General features: G+C 40.4%; 1 protein-coding gene across 1 annotated transcript in view; it reads left to right on the plus strand.

Moving 5' to 3' along the window:
- The window catches only part of TRIM2 (tripartite motif containing 2), a 41,327-nt gene extending 20,471 nt beyond the window's left edge, over positions 1-20,856 (plus strand). The window contains exons 7-12 of the mRNA XM_010133239.1: positions 6,053-6,156; positions 7,425-7,592; positions 13,795-13,963; positions 16,251-16,321; positions 18,972-19,112; positions 20,136-20,856. Coding sequence (XP_010131541.1) covers positions 6,053-6,156; positions 7,425-7,592; positions 13,795-13,963; positions 16,251-16,321; positions 18,972-19,112; positions 20,136-20,288 — 806 coding nt within the window. The 3' untranslated portion in view covers positions 20,289-20,856. The remainder of the gene's footprint in view (positions 1-6,052; positions 6,157-7,424; positions 7,593-13,794; positions 13,964-16,250; positions 16,322-18,971; positions 19,113-20,135) is intronic.
- The last annotated feature ends 1,178 nt before the right edge of the window (positions 20,857-22,034 follow it).

Below are 22,034 nucleotides of genomic sequence, written 5' to 3' on the forward strand. Positions count from 1 at the left end.
CTCTTTCAAAATATGTGAAATTAATGAAGACAGGTAAAACTTCTGACATTTTAACAAGGATTGCCTTCATGGATTTAAAAGTTAATTTAGCTCCAGTTTAGCTCACATTGAAAAGTTAAGGCTTCGTTCATTTGTTGATGAGGTAACATAAAATAAATGTTATCGCTGTCTTCCAACACAACTGTGTATCTTTATTTTGAACCCATTGTGGAATACTTGGGATAGTCCTGGCAAAATCTGGATTTGTTTTTTAAGCCGAGAAAGATAAATCTTCTGTTTGGGCTGCCAGAAGCTTATACAGCTGTGCTGGAGAACCATACTGTATATTCTGATGGGCATCCAAGAATATGGAGTATGCTGGTGTGTATGTGCTGATCTGTGGGCTTTTATGCAGAAGTAAACCGATCATCTCCTAGCAGGAGATTGTTCTTGTGCTAGTATTAAGAGAGAGAACATTATTACAACATTAGTACAGATAAGTGCTTTTGTTCATGGCAAATTGTGCGTTCTATCTTTTGCCAATTCTGTGTTATTCATGGTTTTTAAAATGGCATTTTAAGGTCAAGCTATTGACTGCACATTCATACATCCGCGTAATTCATTATTTACAAGAACAGAGTATTTCCTGCTTCCTCCTCTCCCAGTAATTTATATCCTCATTCTTTTTTTTTTTAAACAGGTGTGATCTCTTAGAGTGTGTCCATGCACTATCTGTGTAGCATGTACTTAGTTTATACAAATGAAAACAAAAATGTTCTTATATCCAGAAAATAATTGTTGTGCAATGGTGTTTGCTACCCCTGCAAGCGATAGGAAGTACTGAAGGGAGAGGGAAGGCTCTTTTCCATGACCCTGCTTTTGTGCCTTAGACTATGCTGAGCAGAGATAAACGGACGTGAGGGATGTTCACAGTGTCAACCACTTCCATCATCACTGCTAAATCTCTTCCATGTTGTCCAAAGAAGGGTTAAGAGCCATGGGTGGCATCAGTTAGCTATTCTGGTCAGCCCCCCATCTTGTGCTCTAGCTATGCCATATGCCTTGGGTTTTTTGACCCTTCTGGCACTTTTCATGACTGGGTTCTTTGACACCGTTTAGCAGCAGTGGTGCTATTTCCCACTTTAACTGCTTTTTCTCTTCCTTTATTTGTACTCGGGACTGGCATCAGATGGAGCCAGATGGTGAGTTGGCTCTTTGCTAGGAAGTTCAGTTTTCCTTTCCCTCAAACTGTGTTTAGTTGTCTGTTCAGTCATGTAGCTGAGCATCTAAGTTTAGCTGGTACATTTAATATGTATAATTCACTGTGGTTTAAAATTTTTTTTAAAAGCGCCTTTAACAGTACCTTCTGTCAGCTTCCTTAGTAGCTGTGGATGTCATCTTCTGGTCTGTTATCAGTGCTGAAAGCAAGTAGGAGCCTTGTTTTGAATTTACTCCACATTAAAACTCATTAATAAGGGCTATGTAATAATAGCTTTAGTGCTGTTTAAAAGCAGGCTTAGAGGGAGGAAAGGGATTCTTGATCAGATGTTTCTTTAATTTTTTCCAAAGGCCTCTGCCTGAAACTCTCTATTGCATTTTCCTGTTTGAAAGGAACAGGGCTGCCTATAGATACACTTTTTTGAGCTTTTACAAAAATGCAGGTGGGTTATATGGGTATACACCTCAGTGAAAAAACATGCATTTGCCCAACTGCTGTTAGCCCCTGTGTATGGATGGTTCAGAGAAACCACCTCCCTGCAGCCAGCAGCATCTGCTTCTTCCCGTTCCACTGTCCCTTCTCGACCTTTCCAGCAAGGTCCTGTCCTGGCCAAATTATAGCCTGGCTAAGAGCACTGGAGAAGGAAGGGTTGTGCATGTGTAGTTGTTCCATGTAGTGCAGAAGTATGATACATGAAATGCAGAGGCCCCCTCTGACACCCTTTAATCAGTTGTTCTTCAATTTCTATTTCAGAACTCTGGAACAAACCCATTAATAAGTAGTATGGAATAGCAAGATGTTTTCTATGCATAATTTATATTTCTGTAGAAATAGGAACACCTAGTAATGGGGAAATAGAATTTCATTTTCCAGTTTATTATCTCAAATCCCTCCGAGGCTTGTCATGAACTGCTGATGGGTTTGTGATGGTTTGTGAAATTTGTCCAGGCCTAGACTGCATAGTTTTGCAGTCATACCTGGTCAGGGGGCTCGGAATTCTGACGTCACATTGCTGGCAAAATGCCCCAGTGTGGGTCTGATGACAAAGACCTGGTCTTGGCTCAACTCATGTCATTCGGGGTTTTGCTGCTGTACTAGCAAAGAACTGCTGCTGAGACACACCTACCCCTAGAATTTGTGCATGCCTAGATGTAGCAACAGAGGATCTGCTGCACAAGCAAGGTTTGGAGGTGGTCTTGGCCAAGCTTTTAGGGACAGATGCAAATTAATATAAATCAGCCCAAACCTTGCTACCAACAGCGTGTGGGAGTACCTGCCAGAGTTCCTACTGAATTGTTCATTCCTCTTCAAAGGTTACAAACACTGTGTGCCTTCATCCAACAGACTGATTGGTTTTAAAAGTTTGATTTGCATGGGAACTCAGATTACAAACACTACACGTATATTTTACAAGAAGCGCATAGCTTGTTAACAATGAGATTTGGTGCAGTTTTACTGCAGAGCCTTTTGTGTTTGAACTCTACTTTGAGAGAGGCCATCACACCCTTGTAACGTGTAAGATTTGCCTAATTATCTTTTGGTGCTTTAAGGAAGAAAGAAACGCAGCTAGAAAACAAGTGTTTTCAACAGTGACATGGTTTTACTTTGAGTTTTAGGAAGCTGGTGAATCTAGGTTGGCAAGAAGGGAGGTTATCATTCACATTAATAAAACTTAGAAAGCAAAACTCACTCCTTCTATTACTCTGAGCATCAAGAATGTACGAGTTTGTCCAAATGTCCAGCACTTACAGAGCAGATTCTTGTTGCAGTTACATGATGTAATTTTTAACATTTCCTGGCTTTTTAGATTATTTTTCTTCCCTTCTTTTTGGTGAGGTTCAATCAGGCATCTATTGTACAAGAATGAAGGATTGAAATTATGATGCATTTTGTGTGTGCTAGATTGTCTTGAGCTGATAACGGATACTCTTTTGTTGAAAGCATAGCTTCAAAGCTAAATTAATTGTTTTATGCAGGGTATGCTCGGTAATGCCAGAAGCAATTAGATAGGGCTGCAGCAAATCTGATTGCTTCTTATCTGAATACAAAGGTGGTGTAAAAGGACCACAGATCTGCTCCCTAATAACTGTTCAGCCTTCCCCTCTAGAAAACTCTGCTGTCCTCTCCCAATCCCCAGCAACTTGCCACAGAAGCTGCAGTAAAATGTCTCTTTTTAGCTCCTCTGTGACCCACAGTAGCTCAGAACAGGAGGGAGGTACGACTGGGCAAAGACTGGTGTGAAAGATGCAGGCTTTCATCTCTAAACCAGGCTGCTCGGGAAATGCTGGAATGAGGATCCCACAACCATCCTCTGTTTTCAGCCCTGTGCATTTGAAATATTGGTGCCTCCCTAGGCTAAGGAGTGATGGGTGACTGCCCATGACTTAGAGGAGACAAAGTCTTGGTACAGAGTGGTGGTATCTTGCAGTAAAAGATTTGCTGAATAATCCCTTGCAGGCAGGTATGTTTAAAAGGGAGGAACCTCTGCGTACAGGAAGGAGCTGCAATACCACCCTTTGGTATCGCGGTTCGTTTCGGAGCCTGCTTTTCGAGAGGCTGACATACTTTACCACAAGCTTTCCTCTTGTCATCTGAACTGCTGCTGCTGCCTGGGCTTGGATTCACATCTTTGGCATAGTGAATCTTCAAATCAGAAAGTTCAAAAGTTACCCGTTTTCCTGCTGCACATAAGTTAGGAAGTAAGCTGTGTTTCACTAACCTCGGCTTGCTTCTTCAGAGAAATTTGTGCCACTGCAGGGAGGACTGTATAAAGGCCTGCGTGCAACTTAGGATCTGTGTGATGGGTTTAACAGCTGCAAAGTGTTATCTACCAGGGCACTGCATGGAGCTGACTGTCATCTGCATGCTGTGCCAATAAATGACTATTACTTAAACTTACAGTGAAATGTAACTGTGGCGTTCCTGGGTAATTTCTTCTGTTTTACCTTTGGTGTGTGTTTACAAGGTCCCACTGAAGAACACTCTAACTCTTTATATAGCTCTCTCTTATCTTTAAAAATGAAATTCCTTGACTTTCAAGAACGTTATTCTATGGGTAAAGAGCATACATTCCATAAAGTTTGTGTTAGTTAGTTCCAGATGCTCTAGCTTATGCCTCCTCTTTTCTAACAAAAGTTTTCCCTTTACTCTCAGTAGTGAAAGGAATGTTTCTCCCTTTTCATCCATTCTCTTTGGCTAAAAGACAAAAAGGAAACCTGTCATTAGCATATGGTGGAAAAAAATTACTGCGTGCTTCCTTCAGGCACTGCTCATTAAAAGAATACTCATAAATGGCTCAAATGCGTGTAATATAATTGATGTGTAACTCAGTATTCCCAGAATATGTACTTTCCCCTTACAAAAATGGAGAAGTGTTTGCCTTGTTTAGACGATGGAGCATATGGAGTTCAAGAAAAAAAGCCTTGAAACATGCTTCCGGCACCAAGTGCAGAGGAATTAAATGTTACTTGATAGCGAGTGACAGGAAATATGCATCCCACAGCCATCACCACAGCAGAAGGAAGGACTGTTAAGAGCATACACATCTCTAATGAAGTCTAAATACAAATTAGAGCTAATATGTATGTCTTATATTGGGCATCACAAAACAATTTTATTCACTGAGCTCCAGGATATTTTGGACTGGCTAAAATAACATAAAAGTTTTTCTGTTAAAACCATGTATTGAAAGCAAATAATGTTTGATAGGCAGCCAGTGAATGCTTGTAAAAATACATCACCAGGAAAAATAGCACTGCATGCAAGTCTTGGAAAGAACAGCTTATACAATCTTTGTTTCAAAAGTCAGTCATTCATTATGAACCACACTGAGGTCCAAGATCATAATTGCAGTCTTGTCTAAGGGCCCCTGAGCCTCCTTTACAAATAAAGCAAGAATTTGGATACTGTTCCTGCGTGCCTGGTGTAATTTGGACCAGCCACTTTAGGGCTGACCCTCATGTGTGACTCTTCTTGGAATGTCTCAGAACAAACACCTATGTAATGAGGCACCTAAACTTAACGAACTTTTGTGAAAATTTGACACTTTGGAGCACCTTATCCCATTAAGCCACTGGGGAAAAGACTTACAGTTCTGTGTAAATCATTATTGCGTTTGTTCTGGGTCGAAATGGGACCTCTGTGAGCGTACACTGCTTTATTAGAACAGGGCAAGCTCTTCGCAGAAGCATTCAGTCTCCAGATGTCGGTACTCGTTGGCCTACACATCCCAGTCATTCAAAATCAGTTCTTCATCTGAGTTTCTTTTCTAAGGGAATTTTAAAAACCTATGACTGAAAACTGTATGAGTGAATAGGAAACATTCCTGTCTTGAAATGCTCTCATCCTAAATGATCACTGGGGGGTTTTTTGGTTTCTTTTTGTTTTGTTTTGTTTTTTTAAATCTCAACTTAGCTAAAGCCCCTCAGTGAAGTCACTAAGTGTACTAAAACCTTGTCATCTGTCCAGGTTCTTACCTGAGCCTCTGTCTATATGTTCCCCCAGTACTGCCCCTTTAATTGCCTTCTCAGCTGAATAAAAATCCACGATTTAAAAAAGTCCCTGTCTTATGAGGAAAAAATGTTACTAGTTCTCTCGTGCAAGAGGCAAATTGCGAACACTTGGATTTGTTAAGGCCAAAGAGGTAATTATGTCGATGGGGGCTTAGATAGTATGCATGCCAGAGTGAGAACAATCCCTCTTGCACTCAGCATTTTGGATCTGTTACTGTGATGGTTCCTTGAAGCTGTAGCAGCAGTTAAGAACTCTTCAATGTAGATCTCCAGTACAGATCAAGGATGTAACTGATTAGTCCTGTCTAACCTGATTTCTTATGTGCTTTGTGTTCATTTTTAGGCACCAAAGGAAGAAACAAAGGTGAATTTACAAATCTTCAAGGTGTGGCTGCATCTACAAATGGAAAAGTATTAATAGCAGACAGTAACAACCAGTGTGTACAGGTACGAGGATATGCCACTTCCAGCATCTTGCTTTTTTCCCCACCACAACACATCTGCCTTCTTTGTACCCCAGGAAAAATGTATTTTGTACAATTCAAACAGATATAGAAAATACAGAGGAAACTCAACTTTTTAATTATGCATGTATCTTCTTGACCTGCAGCTATCTTTTCCAGATATACACTGTATCTAATATGTATGTCAGAGCGCATTTCCATTCCTTATGTTTGGCAATGAATGAAGAAAACAAGGGGTGCAATAATCTGGAAAAATGCCTTTTTGTAAATTTTTCATTGTAAATTTATCACTCCATGTTTCCAAGTATAAATCTAGGGCAAGGTGCCACAAATATAATTTCTTAAGCAAATACAAAAATAAGCGCGTAGATGTAATTTTGAAATGGCTTTTAGTCTACTTGATTAACTCTTCCGTCTGGTATTATGATCAGATCTTTTCTGTGGTAGCACCCCTGACACCCATGCTTTCTTGGCTTCTCTATGAAAATCAAACAGTGTGTTTTCTTTTGCTTGCCATGTATCTTTTTTACGATTAACAATTTGACATCACTCTTCAGTGATGGTAGCATCATGTGGTAGCAATGAAGAAGGCAGCAGTATGTGGCTTATTCTTCAGTATGTGAGAATCAGCAAGCTGCATGCAGTGAGAACTCGTTTCCAGGCCCTTTCAAAGAGATGAAGTGAAATATTCATCAGCACCCTCACACTTTGTAATTTGCAGCCACTTCAGAGGAACTACAGTGTCTGATTACCTGGCTTGGGGACACAACCAGTGGACTGAATTTTGCACGGCTGACGCATCTCTCGGGAAATGGCCTATTATTTTATCCCTATGTAAAATAAATACATCTTTAAATTCTCTTTTATTCCTATCTTTTCTACAGACTGTGGCTGAGTCACTCAGTGACTCAGTTTCCTCATTTCTAATATGGAAATAATACCACTTCCTTCCAGCTGAGAAGGACGTGGTGAAGCTTAATTTGCTAGTGTTAGTAAAGTACTTTGAGATCACTAAGAAACAGTGCAATGTAAGCACAAAGAACTTCTTTATTTTGAAATTAGGGTCCAGCTGGAAGCCTCTTCTTCAATTAGGCGTATCACTTTCAAATATGGACCATGTTAAAGTGCCTCACATTCCTAACTCTCTTCCTGACTGTAGTGTGCATTAGTGACTCGCTAAAAAATAAGCTCCAAAAAATAGATGATGTTATTATGCAGACTTAATTTTAAACTGAATGTTTTCTGTTACAGATATTTTCCAATGATGGTCAGTTCAAAAGCCGTTTTGGCATACGAGGAAGGTCTCCCGGCCAGTTGCAGCGGCCAACAGGAGTGGCTGTGCATCCCAGTGGTGACATCATTATTGCAGACTATGATAACAAATGGGTTAGCATATTCTCATCAGATGGAAAATTTAAGGTACAAGTTACCACGTGAGCTCTCCTGGGCTTTCTTTGTCTTACAAAGGACTGCAAAGTAATGGTGGGTTTTTTTGGTCAAGAAACTACATAGTTTGATTGTAACTTAGTCCAGATTTCATTGCTGTGATGTGGAAACCAATGACAAAGAGGTCACAGCTGAGATTCTAAAATTACACCAAACAGAGACGCTATGTTCCATTTTACAGTTCTATGGACTAGGTGCTTGGATGCCTTTCCATAACTTACAGCTGAGGATAGCTAATGTAATCGAGTCTAGTTGGACTAGCTCAACAGCCTTCATATCGTTAGTATTCTGATTGTGCAGAAAGGTGTGCATGTATACGTATATACACACAGAGATAACTTATGAGGAGGACATAAGGCTCTTCAGTGACATATGGAGGAGAAAAATAAAGTGGCAGGCTGGCGATTACTTCCATCTACTCCATACGTATCAGTAAATCACGTGTACCGTTCATGTATGATCTTGTTGGCAATAAATGCAAGGGCAACCCAGGATGTTGTTCCTGTGATAGACTGTTCCTGATGATAGACAGGAGTGTTCTAGGTGGGGTGATGTGCACTGGAGAAACGGAAAGGAGGTAATAATGTCTTAGGTTCCAGAAATCAGAAGTTCTGAGAAAAGTGCACCTCTTATTTTCATAGCAACTCTGATCCCTTTAATAGGAGCAAAAGAGAAGGCAGCTACTACGCTACACTGACGCTTGTCAACCCGCAATACTTATTTTGCTTGGGTTCAGATGCAGTTCCAGAGAGGACTAAAGGTTGCCTTCAGCTGGTGCTGTTTGCTGAGTGCGTGTTAGGAAGTCTGGTGGCGCGTGCTGGAAATATCTATAGCAGAGGTTAGCAGTGCACGCTATTCAGTGAGGTAAAGGACCTGCGCGGAAATGTCTACCGTAGTTACTCAGTTCAAGAGACCTGCACCGGAGAGAAATTGACTATTTGCTAATTTTCTGGCAGCCCAGTGACCAAAAAGCTCAGGTCCTGAGCTGCTCACGAAACGGGCTTCCTCTGAGTAGTCTTTACAAAGTGACAAATACTCCAGCAGTTCTGCTTGCATAGTCCTTGGTGACCTCCATCTGGAAAGCAGATGCGTATGCTTTTAAAAGCGTCCAGATCCTGTGTAGACTTGAAGCTTGAATAAAACGATACTAACATGCAATGCAAGTATTAAAAAAAAACAACAACAAATTACTTGCATTTGCAGAGAGTATGTGATTTTCTTTGTTAAGTAGTTTTGAAAATGTACAGCTACACAGGAAAGCCTGGTTTTGGCTGAAGTTCTTGAATGAAATGAAACACCAAAACAAAACCAAAGAAACATGTAATTTTGTTAAGGATCCAAATACTCTCAGTAACTTAAGTGTGTCTTAAATAACAATTAACATCTTTAATGTGAACTGGCTTGACCTGGACACAACATGGAGGGTTTGTTTTCCTTCCTTCCTTCTCAAGACATGCTTTAAATCCAGCATTTTGGATTGTGCCAGCTTTGGAGGGAAAAAACCACGGCTCTGGAGGAGCCAGGACCCTGTGTGCTATACACTGCCAGCAGGGAGACAGGCTTTGAAAAAAATGAATTATTAAGGTAGTTCCTCTGACATAGTGCCTTGCTTTGTTTTTGGTCAATGTTTTTGCTGGATTCCCAGAGCTACGTAAAGTTGGCAACGTTTGCATGGTTAATACAAGGTAATGCATTGGGACTAGACTGATTAAATGAGAGATTAAACACCAGTGATATAAAATACTATTTTTAGGTTGAATGCAACAGGCTATATTTATGAAAGAAAAATACACAAATGTTTGTAGAAGCGTTTTTTTATGTGGAGGGCAGGCATGATCATATAGTTGAAGGACAGGACATGGATATAACAGAGCTAGCCTGTGGGAATCTGGGCGAAGCCTTGTAATTTCCTGTGAGCTGGCACTGGTAATTCCTACAGAGGCTTTGTCTGATTAAACTGGGCAACACTTGCTAAAATACATGGAGATAAATAAAGGGCTAATGGTGTTTCCCTTCAAAGGACTGAACCTACAAGTCGTTGTATACGATCCCTGCTGCAGGTGGTCTGCTAGTTGTTAACTCAGCATTATCAGGGGTTTGTTTTGAACTTAATCTAACTATTTTTGTTGTTGTTCCCTTCTTACTGTATTTACTTACACTTACTCTCCCTTAGTGGCATTTTAATAGTCATGTGAGCCAGAAGGCAAGTTTCCCCTGGAGCCAGGCCCAGGCATCTCTCTGATTACAGCACTGGGCTGACTCACCTGGGCAATCTCCACTGCCAGGCAGAAAAGTGTCACCTTCCTCAGCTGCTGGTAGCAACAGAGGCAGAGCTTGGTTTTCTCAAGGCTGTAAAACTTGCATAATGCAGAGGCAGGCAAACCCTAATCCAAGGCTACACCAAAACATGAGTCTCTCAAAATGCAAGGTGGTATTATGATGATAAAGCTTCAGACGGGGTCTTAGCAACTGGGGCTTCTGTTCTGGCTATGCCACAGGTCTCACAGGTGATCTTCCATTTCACTTCCCAGAGCTTTATTTTCCTCAGCTATAAAAGGCAGATAACAGTGCTGTCTTCCCCTGTAAATTACTCTAAAACTGCTAAAGAAAACTGTTGCAGAGGTATATTGCTGGGCTAAGGAGAGAACACGTGGTGAAGCAGCAGTATCAGCTTCTGTGCCAGTGGTGGTGTTCAAACCTAGCGAAGGAACTGAAGCACAGAGACAAGTGGTCTTCTTGGTCCTCCGAGGAGAAAATTACTTTCTTTCTATTTGAAGAGTTGTATCTAAGATACCTTGTTATCAGCCAAACAGGGCTGCAAGTCAAGTTTAGATGATTGGGAAAAAATGAAAGGAAACATTTTCTCTGTCAGGCTTTTTTTTTCCTTGTCTTATTAGAAGAATTAAGCAGGGAGCTGCTTGAAGCTGGTTGCATGTTCAGATGGGAATAGTTCTGTGGTGTGTGGTTAAGTGGTCACAGTTGAATTAAGACAGTCACATGAATGATAAATGCATTTACTGTGTGACATTGCAATGTGTGACAAAGCTGTATCTCTGGATTAGGGAAGTTCTCAAACAGGAAACAATGGTATGTTGAAAGTTTGTAAATGAATTCCTGACAATCCTGAACCTTTCAGACAGCAACAAGATTGGTGGAGTTAAACTTAAAGCCCTAACACACCTACTTCTACAGTGGAAAAATCTTTATAAATTTTTATATAGGCTAGCTGATTTTTTTTACCACTAGGAATACCCCACAGCAGAATATTTTCCACCTGGGTAGAGTGACTTTATAAACACGTATTTCAAAACCAACCTGAATTCCTAAGAGCCTATAGGGCACATAATGTCCTTGACTGAATTCAATTAAACACGTTATTTGTATTAAGGATTCAGATGATTTATTATAGTTTATTAACTTCTAATGGCAGAAAAGTCTGAAAATACTTCCATTCATACACTTAACAGGAGTGATGAGGTTTCATAATGTTCTGTTCAAAATAATCAAACCTATAATTCTAAGAAACCTTCTGAAATAAAAAAATACAAAGCATATGTTCAGCCAGACCCAGTCATCAGCATATTTTAATCTAAACTGGAAACAGAGATTTTTAGTAACAAGCACTGCAAACTCTAGCTGGGCATAATTTACTGCTGCCTGCAAATTTTATTTTAAATCCTGGCCCCAGAATAGTGACTTTTGTTACTCTTCTCAGCACTGAGTTCCCATTAATGTAGTATATGATTTATTCATTTTTTTCCCCCATGTGTATTTATACGGGCAGGAAGACACTGTACTCATGAGTCTGAGTCATTTTTCCATAGGAATCCTGGAAAGATGGTAAGGAGGTGGTGCAATGCACAAGCGGACAAACACATGGGCATCCCAGAGGAAAGAAGGGAATGTGATTTAATCACCTCAAAGGAAATAAATCTACTGATTTGCATTTGGTTTATGTTTTTGTTGCTTTGTTGTTATGCAAACCTGAATATATTTTTTAGCTCTGCTCATATCTTTCCCCTGGTGAACACAAAGTAATTTTTAATAGCTTTCCCTGAGGATATTTAATTTAATTAGGTGACTTTTTTATCTAAATATTTAGTAATTTATAACATACCTGAACATAAAACAGACACATGATCATTGCATGTTGGCTAAGCATAGTCTTGAAGCTAGACTTCTCCCTGGAGTTTTCTTTATTTGAGACTGCGGTTCTGTAGTAATGCTGGTGACTTTGTACCAGACAGCCTCAGGGAACCTAGCTGGCTTTATTTTGGGATGGTTCCTACTTTTACACGCAACCCCACCCATGAGAATGTGCTGTGGAATAGGAGCATGGGGCTTACTAAGAGTAGTTGAGCTCCTTCAGATACTAACATGGTTGTTTGCTTTGAACATCAGAGAATTGAGAGAAATGAGTTGGGTTATGAATCTTTTCCATGCCCTATGATCTGTCCCACCCTGGTAGTTAGTCACAGACTAAAAGAGCTTCAGCTGCTCCTCACCGCTTGCAGAAGGGAAGGGCAGAGCAGTTAGAAGCACTGCTTGGTCTAGGTGTTGATCACTCCGATCCTGCAGAGGCAGCAAGATGAAAAATGGTCTTGTTTCATAAAGATGAATGTCTTAGTATCTAATTCATTTAAACTCTGATGGAAACAGGAAATTATGTTCTCCAGCAAAGGAATGGACCTCAGTTTGTAGGATGTCTCTCTCACAGTTTACTACAGGATCTGAAAGTTCTGGGATCCATAATTTCAACATGGATTTCAATTTTCAGGCCTGTTCGGTGGATTGCCTGTTCTGCACAGCAAAAAGGCTGGCAAGAGGCCAGACTTTTGGAACCAACCTGTATAATTGCTTCCAAATCTGTCCTTCATTTAAAAAAAAACCAACCAGAACCGGAAAACAAGTTGCTGCATTCCAACAACAAAATCCCCAAACAATTAGGTGGTATTTTTATAACCTTTTTTTAACTGAAAGGTCAAAACTCAACTGATTTTACGTAGGTTAAAATGATTTCTAGAAACTCTGCCTGAAAAAGAGCAGAATGGTGAAAAATGATCGCCTTGATCATTTAGATGAAGGTGATCCTAAAATCTTCTTGGGTGTATGCCCAGGTAACCCACGGGTTCTTTGAAGGCTTTGCCTGAATTTCTGCTTGCTCTGGGCTGGATAGAATGCCACTGCTTAGATCCCCTTCATAGACACCCTTCTTTTTGCTCCTACTTAAGAATGCTTCTAACATTTTCTGATTTATTTTGACAGCCTTTCCAAATAATTCACTGTGTGTGAGATCCACCTCATCTCCACTGAAGGTTTTTCCATTGATAGACGATGAACTATTGCCCTCCTGACTGTTGCTGATTATGCTGGCAGATGTTTTTGGTAGTCACACGGTGCATTTAAAATGACGGAAATAATTGTATTTACCCAAGACAGGAGCAAGGTTTGATTTGCCTAGTGTTTCAAAGTGTACTTGATTTGCTGTTTGGCAGCACGATCCTATCTCCTTTGCAGGATTCAGCTGACACTTCATGTGTCTGAGCAGCAAGTGAAGCAATCTCATGTGGATCTGGTGGAAGACACAGAGGTTAGCCTGAGCTTTAGCTCTACTCAAATTCTTTCAAAGAGCACTCGGAAGCTACATGGTGTCTTGTTCACCCAAGAAAGGCAACAAAGGACATCATAGCCTTCAAAGCTCTGACTGCTTTTATGTAGCAGTGGTAAAGACATGTTTCCCTGTCCGTAGCCAGATAATCAGGAATAGTGTGCAGTAGGAGGCAGAATCCTTGACATTTGTCTGCCTCTCCTGCTGCTACACTAGTGCAGGCTGTACAGCCATTTGTGAAGGTTTTCTGACAGATGCTGTAGTTTATCAAGAAACAGAAATCTGATGATTGTGTTTCTTGTGAGCTGCATATTTCAACTCAGTTGCTGAGGTGGCAGATTTTCCACTCTAGAAAGGACGTACAGAAAGCACTCTTTGTTTTCAGCTAGAAGAAAAAATGACGACGTACCTGATAAGAGCTGATAAAACAATCACTTCCCTCTGGGAAACTCTGGATGACAAAAATGTCCCTCTGCCCAGCCGTGTGCCTGTAACACAATATTTGAACTGTACTAACTAATTTCTATCATGCCAACATATTTTCCTATTTTGTGTTTTCCCTTTTAGACCAAAATCGGGTCTGGAAAGCTCATGGGCCCTAAAGGTGTTTCTGTGGATCGTAATGGACACATCATTGTAGTGGACAATAAAGCATGCTGTGTCTTCATCTTCCAGCCAAACGGGAAAATAGTCACCAGGTTTGGTAGTCGAGGAAATGGTGACAAGCAGTTTGCAGGTACACTTGATGGTAATATGTAAATCCCCTTTTCTTGCCTCTTCTGCTCACATTTGCATGATGTTTGAGCATGTTGAAGACGCTATATCCTACAAGTTTTTCCTGTGGGGGAAGGTTCCTCTAAACATACAGCTCCTATTAACTTCACCATTTGTTTAATTGGTCAGGAAGACCACAAAATCTGTTCTGCAAATGTAGCTGTAACCAGATTGCTTTATCTACCTCTCTGTGCCTGGAGGCATTTCAGATCAGTGATCCAAGAAAGACTGATCTTAACGAGCATTTCATAAACGCTTTGTAACGTCCACACTCTGCTGTTCATGATAATCAACTCAAACACTGTGCTTTGTGTTTCTCATGATCAGGTACACATTAACCAATGCCCTAAGCGGTACCTTCCCATTAGTGAATGAGTGTAATGGGGTGGGGTTAAGATTGAGATCAGCAAGACACATTTATGTAAACAGAAAATGCTAGTTTGGGGAAACGGCCACTTATATTCAACTGACTGCTTGCACATGGCGTCTTTCAATTAGAACATGCAATTAAGTGTTAAAAAGATACCTATTTTTTGAGTGAATAGCTGTTCTTTCAAAATTTGAAGTGAAGATGCCAAATTACATACGCAGGTCATTCTGCAGGTGTTGGGTCACTGTATAAGTAGTTATCGATTGATCTGATGTTCTGACTGGTTCACAGCAAAAGAGAGAAATTGCATCAATGGTATAACTGGTTTTATCTTACTTGAGATCTCTTGCGATGTCTTATGGCACAAGTGCCATATATATAATTTATGAGGGCTTTGGCTCTAACACAGCTAAGGACACCAGAATCTTCTGGGTGCATCCAATTTCTTTCATTCTTAAATTTGTAAGCATAACTCCTGAAAATAAGTGTGCAAATACTCTGTAAGTGCATTTGAGAAATGTTTCACCTTTTCTTGGTGGTAGGATACGTATCACAGGTGAATCATGTTTTCAGTGTGAAAGTTTTCACCCCTTTTTTAGTTTACACTGATGTACTGTGAAAAAATTGAGTTCTGATCTCTTTAGTAACTCAAAATCGCCACAAAGTACTTGCCTGTTTTCAAGCTACCGTTTGTTCTTTATTCAAGTTTGCGCACATAGTTCAATCACAAACTAACACAAAAAATGTGCTTTTTTCCTGACAGTGTTCTTATAGAATCACAGAATGCTTTGGGTTGGAAGAGACCTTCAAAGCTCATCTAGTCCAACCCCTGCTGCAGTGAGCAGGGACACCTTCAACTAGGTCAGGTTGCTCAGAGCCCCATCCAACCTGACCTGGAATGTTTCCAGGGACGGGGCAGTTACCACCTCTCTGGGCAAGCCCTGCCAGTGTTTCACCACCCTCAGTGTAAAAAATTTATTCCTTATATCTAGTCTGAATCCCCGCTCTTTTAGTTTAAAAACATTAACCCTTGTCCTGTCACAACAGGCCTGGCTGAAAAGACTGCCTCCATCTGTCTTATCAGCCCCCTTTAAGTACTGGAAGGCTGCAGCAAGGTCTCCCCAGAGCCTTCTCTTCTCCAGGCTGAACAACCCCAACTCTCTCAGCCTGTCCTCATAGCAGACATGCTCCATCCCTCTGGTCATTTTCTGTGTCCCTCCTCTGGCCCCTCTCCAACAGGGTCTTGTGCTGAGGACCCCCAAGTCCTTCTCCGCAGGGCTGTTCTCAGTTAGATCATCCCCCAGTCGGTGTTGATACTGAGGACTGCCCTGACCCAGGTGCAGGACCTTGCACTTGGCCTTGTGAGATTCATATGGGACCACTTCTGCAGCTTGTCCAGGTCTCTCTGGATGGTTAATTCTTCTAAGAAACTTTTGTATTTATCCTGAAATCTGTTTACTCAAATGCTTTTAAGAGGTGAGCACACAAAGCACAGAAGATTTCAATGAAGAGTTTACATGAACATTTTTGAGAACTTTCAGCATATACACTTTCTGCCTAAGCACTACATGTTTTTTCTTGTTAATAAGCACGTAAATATCTACATAGTCATCTGTATATGAGAGGAAGAAATGAACAATGCTTATTGACAATATTAACTGACAACTGGTTGAAAAATAAATTATGTTTACAAAAAGGCACACTGAGCTTTATAAAGCATGAAATGAAATCACTCTCAATTTGAAATTGATATTTCCAATTTGACTATTATTGCTTAGAAGACAAATATAATATTGTCAGGTTGAATATTTCTTTTTATTTAAGCAAACTTTTTGATTTAGTGGTATTATTGTTATTTTTTTCTTTCTCTGCATTACAGGTCCTCATTTTGCAGCTGTAAACAGCAACAATGAGATTATTGTTACAGATTTTCATAACCATTCTGTCAAGGTACTGTCAGTTAACAGCAGCTTGGAAAGCTTTTTATTTTATGATGATAGTTGCTTGGGGAAAATAAAGTATTGTTAAAAACGAAGGGACCACACTGCATGTATGAGGTCTGAGATAAGCACTGCACGTTCAGAGACCTCTGCATGGCGTACATTGCTTAACGGAGGTATAATCCATTGCTTTTGGTGCCACTGCGATGTTCTCCAATCCAATTGCTTAAACAGAAGTTGTACCTGAGATAAATATCAACTTAGTTCTTTGAATTAGCTCTCTGCCAAACCGGTTACTTACCCTATGTTCTTTCCTGTTTTAAGTAAGTCTGTAACTGCTTTTGAATTTCCCAGTAAAAGCTTCCCAGATTTCTAGCTAAATAAAATTATAAGGAAGTGAAGGTATATGACAATCTTTAATTCCATACCTATAAGCTTTAAGATTACTGGATCCATTTACACCCCAATACTCTTAACAACTGTATAACACAGATTACCGGTTTTCATCCAGTACCTCCTGCACAGTGGGCAGAACTGGCCACTTACACCCATGGGAAGTCCTGACTTACAGCCTGTTAAACAGTCATGGTGAGATAGGGTGGTATATTGGTTTGTCTCAATAATAAACCAAAACAAGGATACATGTGGAGGGGTCATGGGGTCATGTGTTGGAAAATGTACAGGCCGTTTCAGAAATTACTCACCTGTGCATATCTTTTTTCGGGCTGTAACATTTCCTTTCAGTCACTTTTTATGCTCTTTTTCCATCCCTCAACATGCAGGAGCAGCAGGACACAGGCAGCAGAATGCTGTCATAACTGGATTTTCAGGCCATGCGCACGGGTCCATCTCACTGGTGAAATCCCTGGGATTTCACCTAATGTCTGCCTGTTCTGATTGAATACAAAGATGAGCCCTTAGTCCAGTTCTTCAGTGTTCATGACTCAAATGATGAATCTTGTGTGTTCACCTGAAATAGAAAATCACTGTCTGAGCATAGACACCCTCATGTCCTGAGCAGCGCTGAAACATCTAGCTTTTGAATAGTGACCTTGCTCTTGTATTATTTTGGAATTAGAGAATAGCCACTCAGGTGGTTTGGATGACAACAAAGAAACCAAGGCTGCTGCAGGAACCCTAAAGCAGATTGTTTATGAGGTTTAGCAGCAGGAGGCCTATGACTCCATAAATTACCCCTCCACCAGCAGGGCTTACTGTGGCAACAGGAATGTCTGGAGAGGTAACAACAACTAAAACATAACACCCCCCACCCCCCCAAAAAAGAAAACAACCCCAAGAAAAAAAAAACCCAAACCCCAAGTGAAGAGAGATGGATGAAGTGTGGCATTTTAGTGAATTTATAATTATTGCATTCCTAATGAGAATAGAGCGTTCCCATCTGTCTCCGATGTGACTCACTGAGATAAAAATGTTATCCATTAGAATTTGGTATTAATTGGAAAAGATTCTTACCGTGTTCTCTAAATCAGTACAGATAATTGTTGACACTTTGGAGAGTAATTTATAATCTGGATGATGCTGTTATCTTTTGGTGGACGGTGGGAAAAGAGCAGAGAGTAAATTTTGTTTTAAATAATAAATAAATGAATAAATAAATTTCACTCTTAAGGGGTCCCAAAGCTTCTTCCTGACACCAGGTCTTGAATTAAACATCCTCCCTCCTCATTAACCTTAAAGCATGTTTCTTCCTTCAGGCATCTTCTATGGAAAATGCTGCTCAATGGAGGCTCCTCTCCCACTTGGTCAGTCACCGTTCCCATTTTAACCCAAGGAGGGAGCAATACATCTTTGCCTGTTCTTTTTCTTATTAGTTGACTTTTTTTCTACTTTCTTTCATCATCTGAGGTACCAACCTGGTACTTCCTCCCCCAAATGCTTTTTCTCTATTTACTATGGGTGTTAAAGAATAGGATGATTTCCTCACACCTTCCACCTTCTTAGTGCTTCAGTGTGAACTTGGCACTTGCCAGGTCTTTGCATTTTCTTGTATAACCCACAGCCAGTCTCTAAGAATGCTCTTGCGCCTTGCGGCACAGCTGGGCCTGGGTCCCAGATAGACCAGAATAGAGAGAGATGGCTACAGAACTATGCAAGTGACACATCCTGTGTCGCTCTCGAGCCCACTGGTGCATCCAGGTCACTGACAGAATAATCATTGATTGGTTCCATCTTTCTGCTGTCTAAACCCATTACCATCACAGAGAATGCAGCTGCCCAACTGTCTCTATCGAGAGAGAGCAGCATGCTGTGATTCTCAATATGCATTAGATTACGGAAATCAGAGGAGCGTGCCCGTGCTCAGCTGTGTTGCGGTAGGACTGACTCCCACTGCCATATCTTCACTCAGCTTTTCATAATTCAAGAGGCACAAGCGGCCGAAGGGTTCCTGGGGCCATCCACCTCTGTGTCTGAGCTGAATCTGATCCCAAGCGAGAAGGGAAAATACGTTATGGTGTACTGGAGTTAGAGGGAGAGATGATCACCTTTTCTCCCATCTTCAGTGTGTGTGTGTGCGTGTAGGAGCGTGTGTGTTCTAGGAACATTTCACCACCCACCTTTGTTAGCAGGTGAACTGGTAGTAATAGATGAGTAATGTTTGATACAATGCCGTATTCAGGTTTGTGTTATAACTCCTACAGGTATTTAACCAGGAGGGGGAATTCCTACTGAAGTTCGGATCCAATGGAGAAGGAAACGGACAATTCAATGCACCAACTGGCGTAGCTGTAGATTCTAATGGCAATATTATCGTAGCAGATTGGGGAAACAGCCGAATACAGGTAGAGATTTGTGCATTTCATAGGTGCTCGATTAGGAAACTCATGGATTGATAATGCAGGCCGTTGAAGTCCTCAGACTTCCCAACAAAGAGGGTAGCAGCATTAGAAGTGATGTTGTTTCTAAACCAGCCTTTTATATGCCTCACTGCTGGTCTGTCCACTTTTAGAATTGGTGGTGTCACACCATGGACTTTGCTGTGTAACTGCTAGCGACTCTGATGGTTACTGTGAGCAAGGTTCTTGTCTCCAAGCAGTGCCCCAAAAGCTATTTGATAATTTAGGAGACTTGCAAGCATTGCTGAGATGATAGTAATGTATAATCACCATAACAGAGGATTGGAGACATGGTGAAAAATACGAAAAAACAAATGATCTGTATAGATCCTAAGGCAAATGGAGCAGGTTTTTATAATATTTTTTTAAATGTTGAGAAAATATTCTGCTTTTATGTTATGAGAGTTGCACTCTCTTTATCTTTCAAGCGCTAATCACAGTGTCTTCTTTTTTGCTAAAGAATATCTAATAAACTAAGTGTATGTATTATTTTCACTGCATATAAAAATGAAGGAGCTGCTTATGAGTTGTTCTCGGGAAGCGCGGTCAACAGTGTAAACAAATTCCTGGTTTTCTCTGTGTGGGAACCTAAGAGTCATGCTAGCCAAAGGAGTAGTACGTGAGGAAAAAAGGTGTTGGCTGAGTTCCTGATTGAGTTTCATTTATTGTAGTTGGCTATTTTTAGAACAACGAACAGCTGAGGGGCTCTTTTGATTATTATTTCTTTGTGTGTTTAATTCTTGCCAAAGATCCTGGCAGCTTTAATTAGTTCTTTTTAATAAGAAAATACGTTTGTATATAAATGTATATATTATGAGAATTACAGATCAGATTCTGCCCTTGTTTATTCTAGTGTACGTCAACTGTTTCATAAATGAGAAGTATGATGGTATAATTGAGAGCAGACTTGTGTCTGCTATTTTCTTTTTTTATTCATAACATTTGTTCTGTGCTTTCTCTCCCTCAAAGGTTTTTGATGGAAGTGGATCATTTTTATCCTACATTAACACCTCCGCTGACCCACTTTATGGCCCCCAAGGTCTGGCACTTACTTCAGATGGCCACGTCGTAGTTGCAGACTCTGGAAATCACTGCTTCAAGGTCTATCGATACCTACAGTAGCAATGAGCTCTGGAGCTGGCAAGTCGTCCACCCTTAAGAAAAGACTGGTCCTAGAGATCCAGCGCAGGGTATCTCCTACTTTGAGTTTGTGTTTGATAATGAAGGAGTCTTTTATGGACTTCTTGTGTTAATTTCCAAACTTACCTTGTTTACATAGGACTTGCACCTCTTACGTTTCTCACTGAACTTTTTGTTGTAAGCGTTAATACACAGAATCCTATTTAACTGAATTCATAAAGATAATGTGATATTAAACACAAACTGCAACTTACGGAACTGGAATTAACTAATTAGGCAAAAATGAGAAAAATTTGGGGAAAATCCCCAAAGCTTTTTGAAGACTGCGAAGGGTAGTTCCTGCTCGGAGCTTCCAAATTTGAGGAAGTATCACTGTTATGCATTATTTAACCCAGAGGTGATCCTGGGAATCTTCTAGATCTCATTATCATGGTAGGTATTACACTTTTAACATTCTTCACTCTTACTATCTATAACAAGTAGATCCTTTTAGTATAAGGTTAAGTCTCACAAAATCCATCTAGCTGTAACCGTCAGACCTGACACAGCTGAACGTTTAGCACTACGAGAATCAATGCAAATTCCCTACTCATGTGGGATTAATGAAGGATTGTTTCATGTGCTTGTTTTTCACTCTTCCTCTGCTCAATATGCTGGAAAGACTTTGCAGAGACCTGACATTTCTAAAGCTCCGGAAAAACTTAATTGTAGTGATACATTAATGAGAGCTGAATTTCTGTACAACGACAGACCTTTTGACACCAAACTAGTTCATTAGGATCAGGGTTATTACAACGTCAACTCAATTAACCTCATGTGTGCCACACTTCCGTATGCGTTCATTGCCATGTTTCCTTAAGGCAACTCATTGTATTAACCAAGAAAATAAAATGCAGCATCACACAGGACAGAAAGCCAGAGAGGTACCCCTATGGAGGACCTACATTATACAACCAAAGGAGCTGTGGTAAACAGAGGTTGTATAAGAGAGCCAAGGGTTACCAAAGCTCTTTGTTTTTACATGAGAAAAATGCATTACAAATAAGAATGAATTTGAACAAATTCCTGAAGTCCTTCATCAAAGGGAATTTTGTTAGAGGACAGAATAAGGACTGTGAGATTTGTTCTGATTTGTTTGTAGGTGTGTGTGTATGTGTGACTGATTGACAGAAGAATTTTAAAAAAGCAAGTGTAGGTTATTTCAGCAAACTGGAACGTACGTATGCCCTTCGACAATGGCAGCACTCCGAGAAGTGTCCCTCCTCCTTCCTGCCAGATCTCACTACTGTGTTCTTTGTTCAAATATTAATTTAATCGGAAATGCTTACAATCATATGACTTGATTCTGGCTTTAATGCTTTTTTTTCAAGTGTGAACTTGTCCTCTTTAAAGTAGCATTGGCTTTATTCTTCTTTCTGAATCCGATGGTCGAAGGACGAATTGCTACCATAGCCTAATGTAGATAGGGCGGTGCTCACTCTTATACCTCGTCCGAGGAGCTGGTGAGCTTGCTGCCAATGCCTGCAGTAGCCTGCGAAGTGCTGTCTGTCTGTCCTCAGTTTTAGGGCCTTGAAACAAAAGGGCATTGAGTCGGGAACAGGGGATTATTTTAAGCATGTTTGCAAAATTGGAAGAAATCCTTGTTAAATTACTTGTTTTAAGTATTTGTCTTATGTCTAAAAGGTTAAAGTTGTTGTTTCAGTGAATTTGAGAAACACTCCCCCCCTT

This window comes from Buceros rhinoceros, unplaced genomic scaffold (assembly GCF_000710305.1).
Source record: "Buceros rhinoceros silvestris isolate BGI_N320 unplaced genomic scaffold, ASM71030v1 scaffold5493, whole genome shotgun sequence".
Classification (NCBI taxonomy): domain Eukaryota; kingdom Metazoa; phylum Chordata; class Aves; order Bucerotiformes; family Bucerotidae; genus Buceros; species Buceros rhinoceros.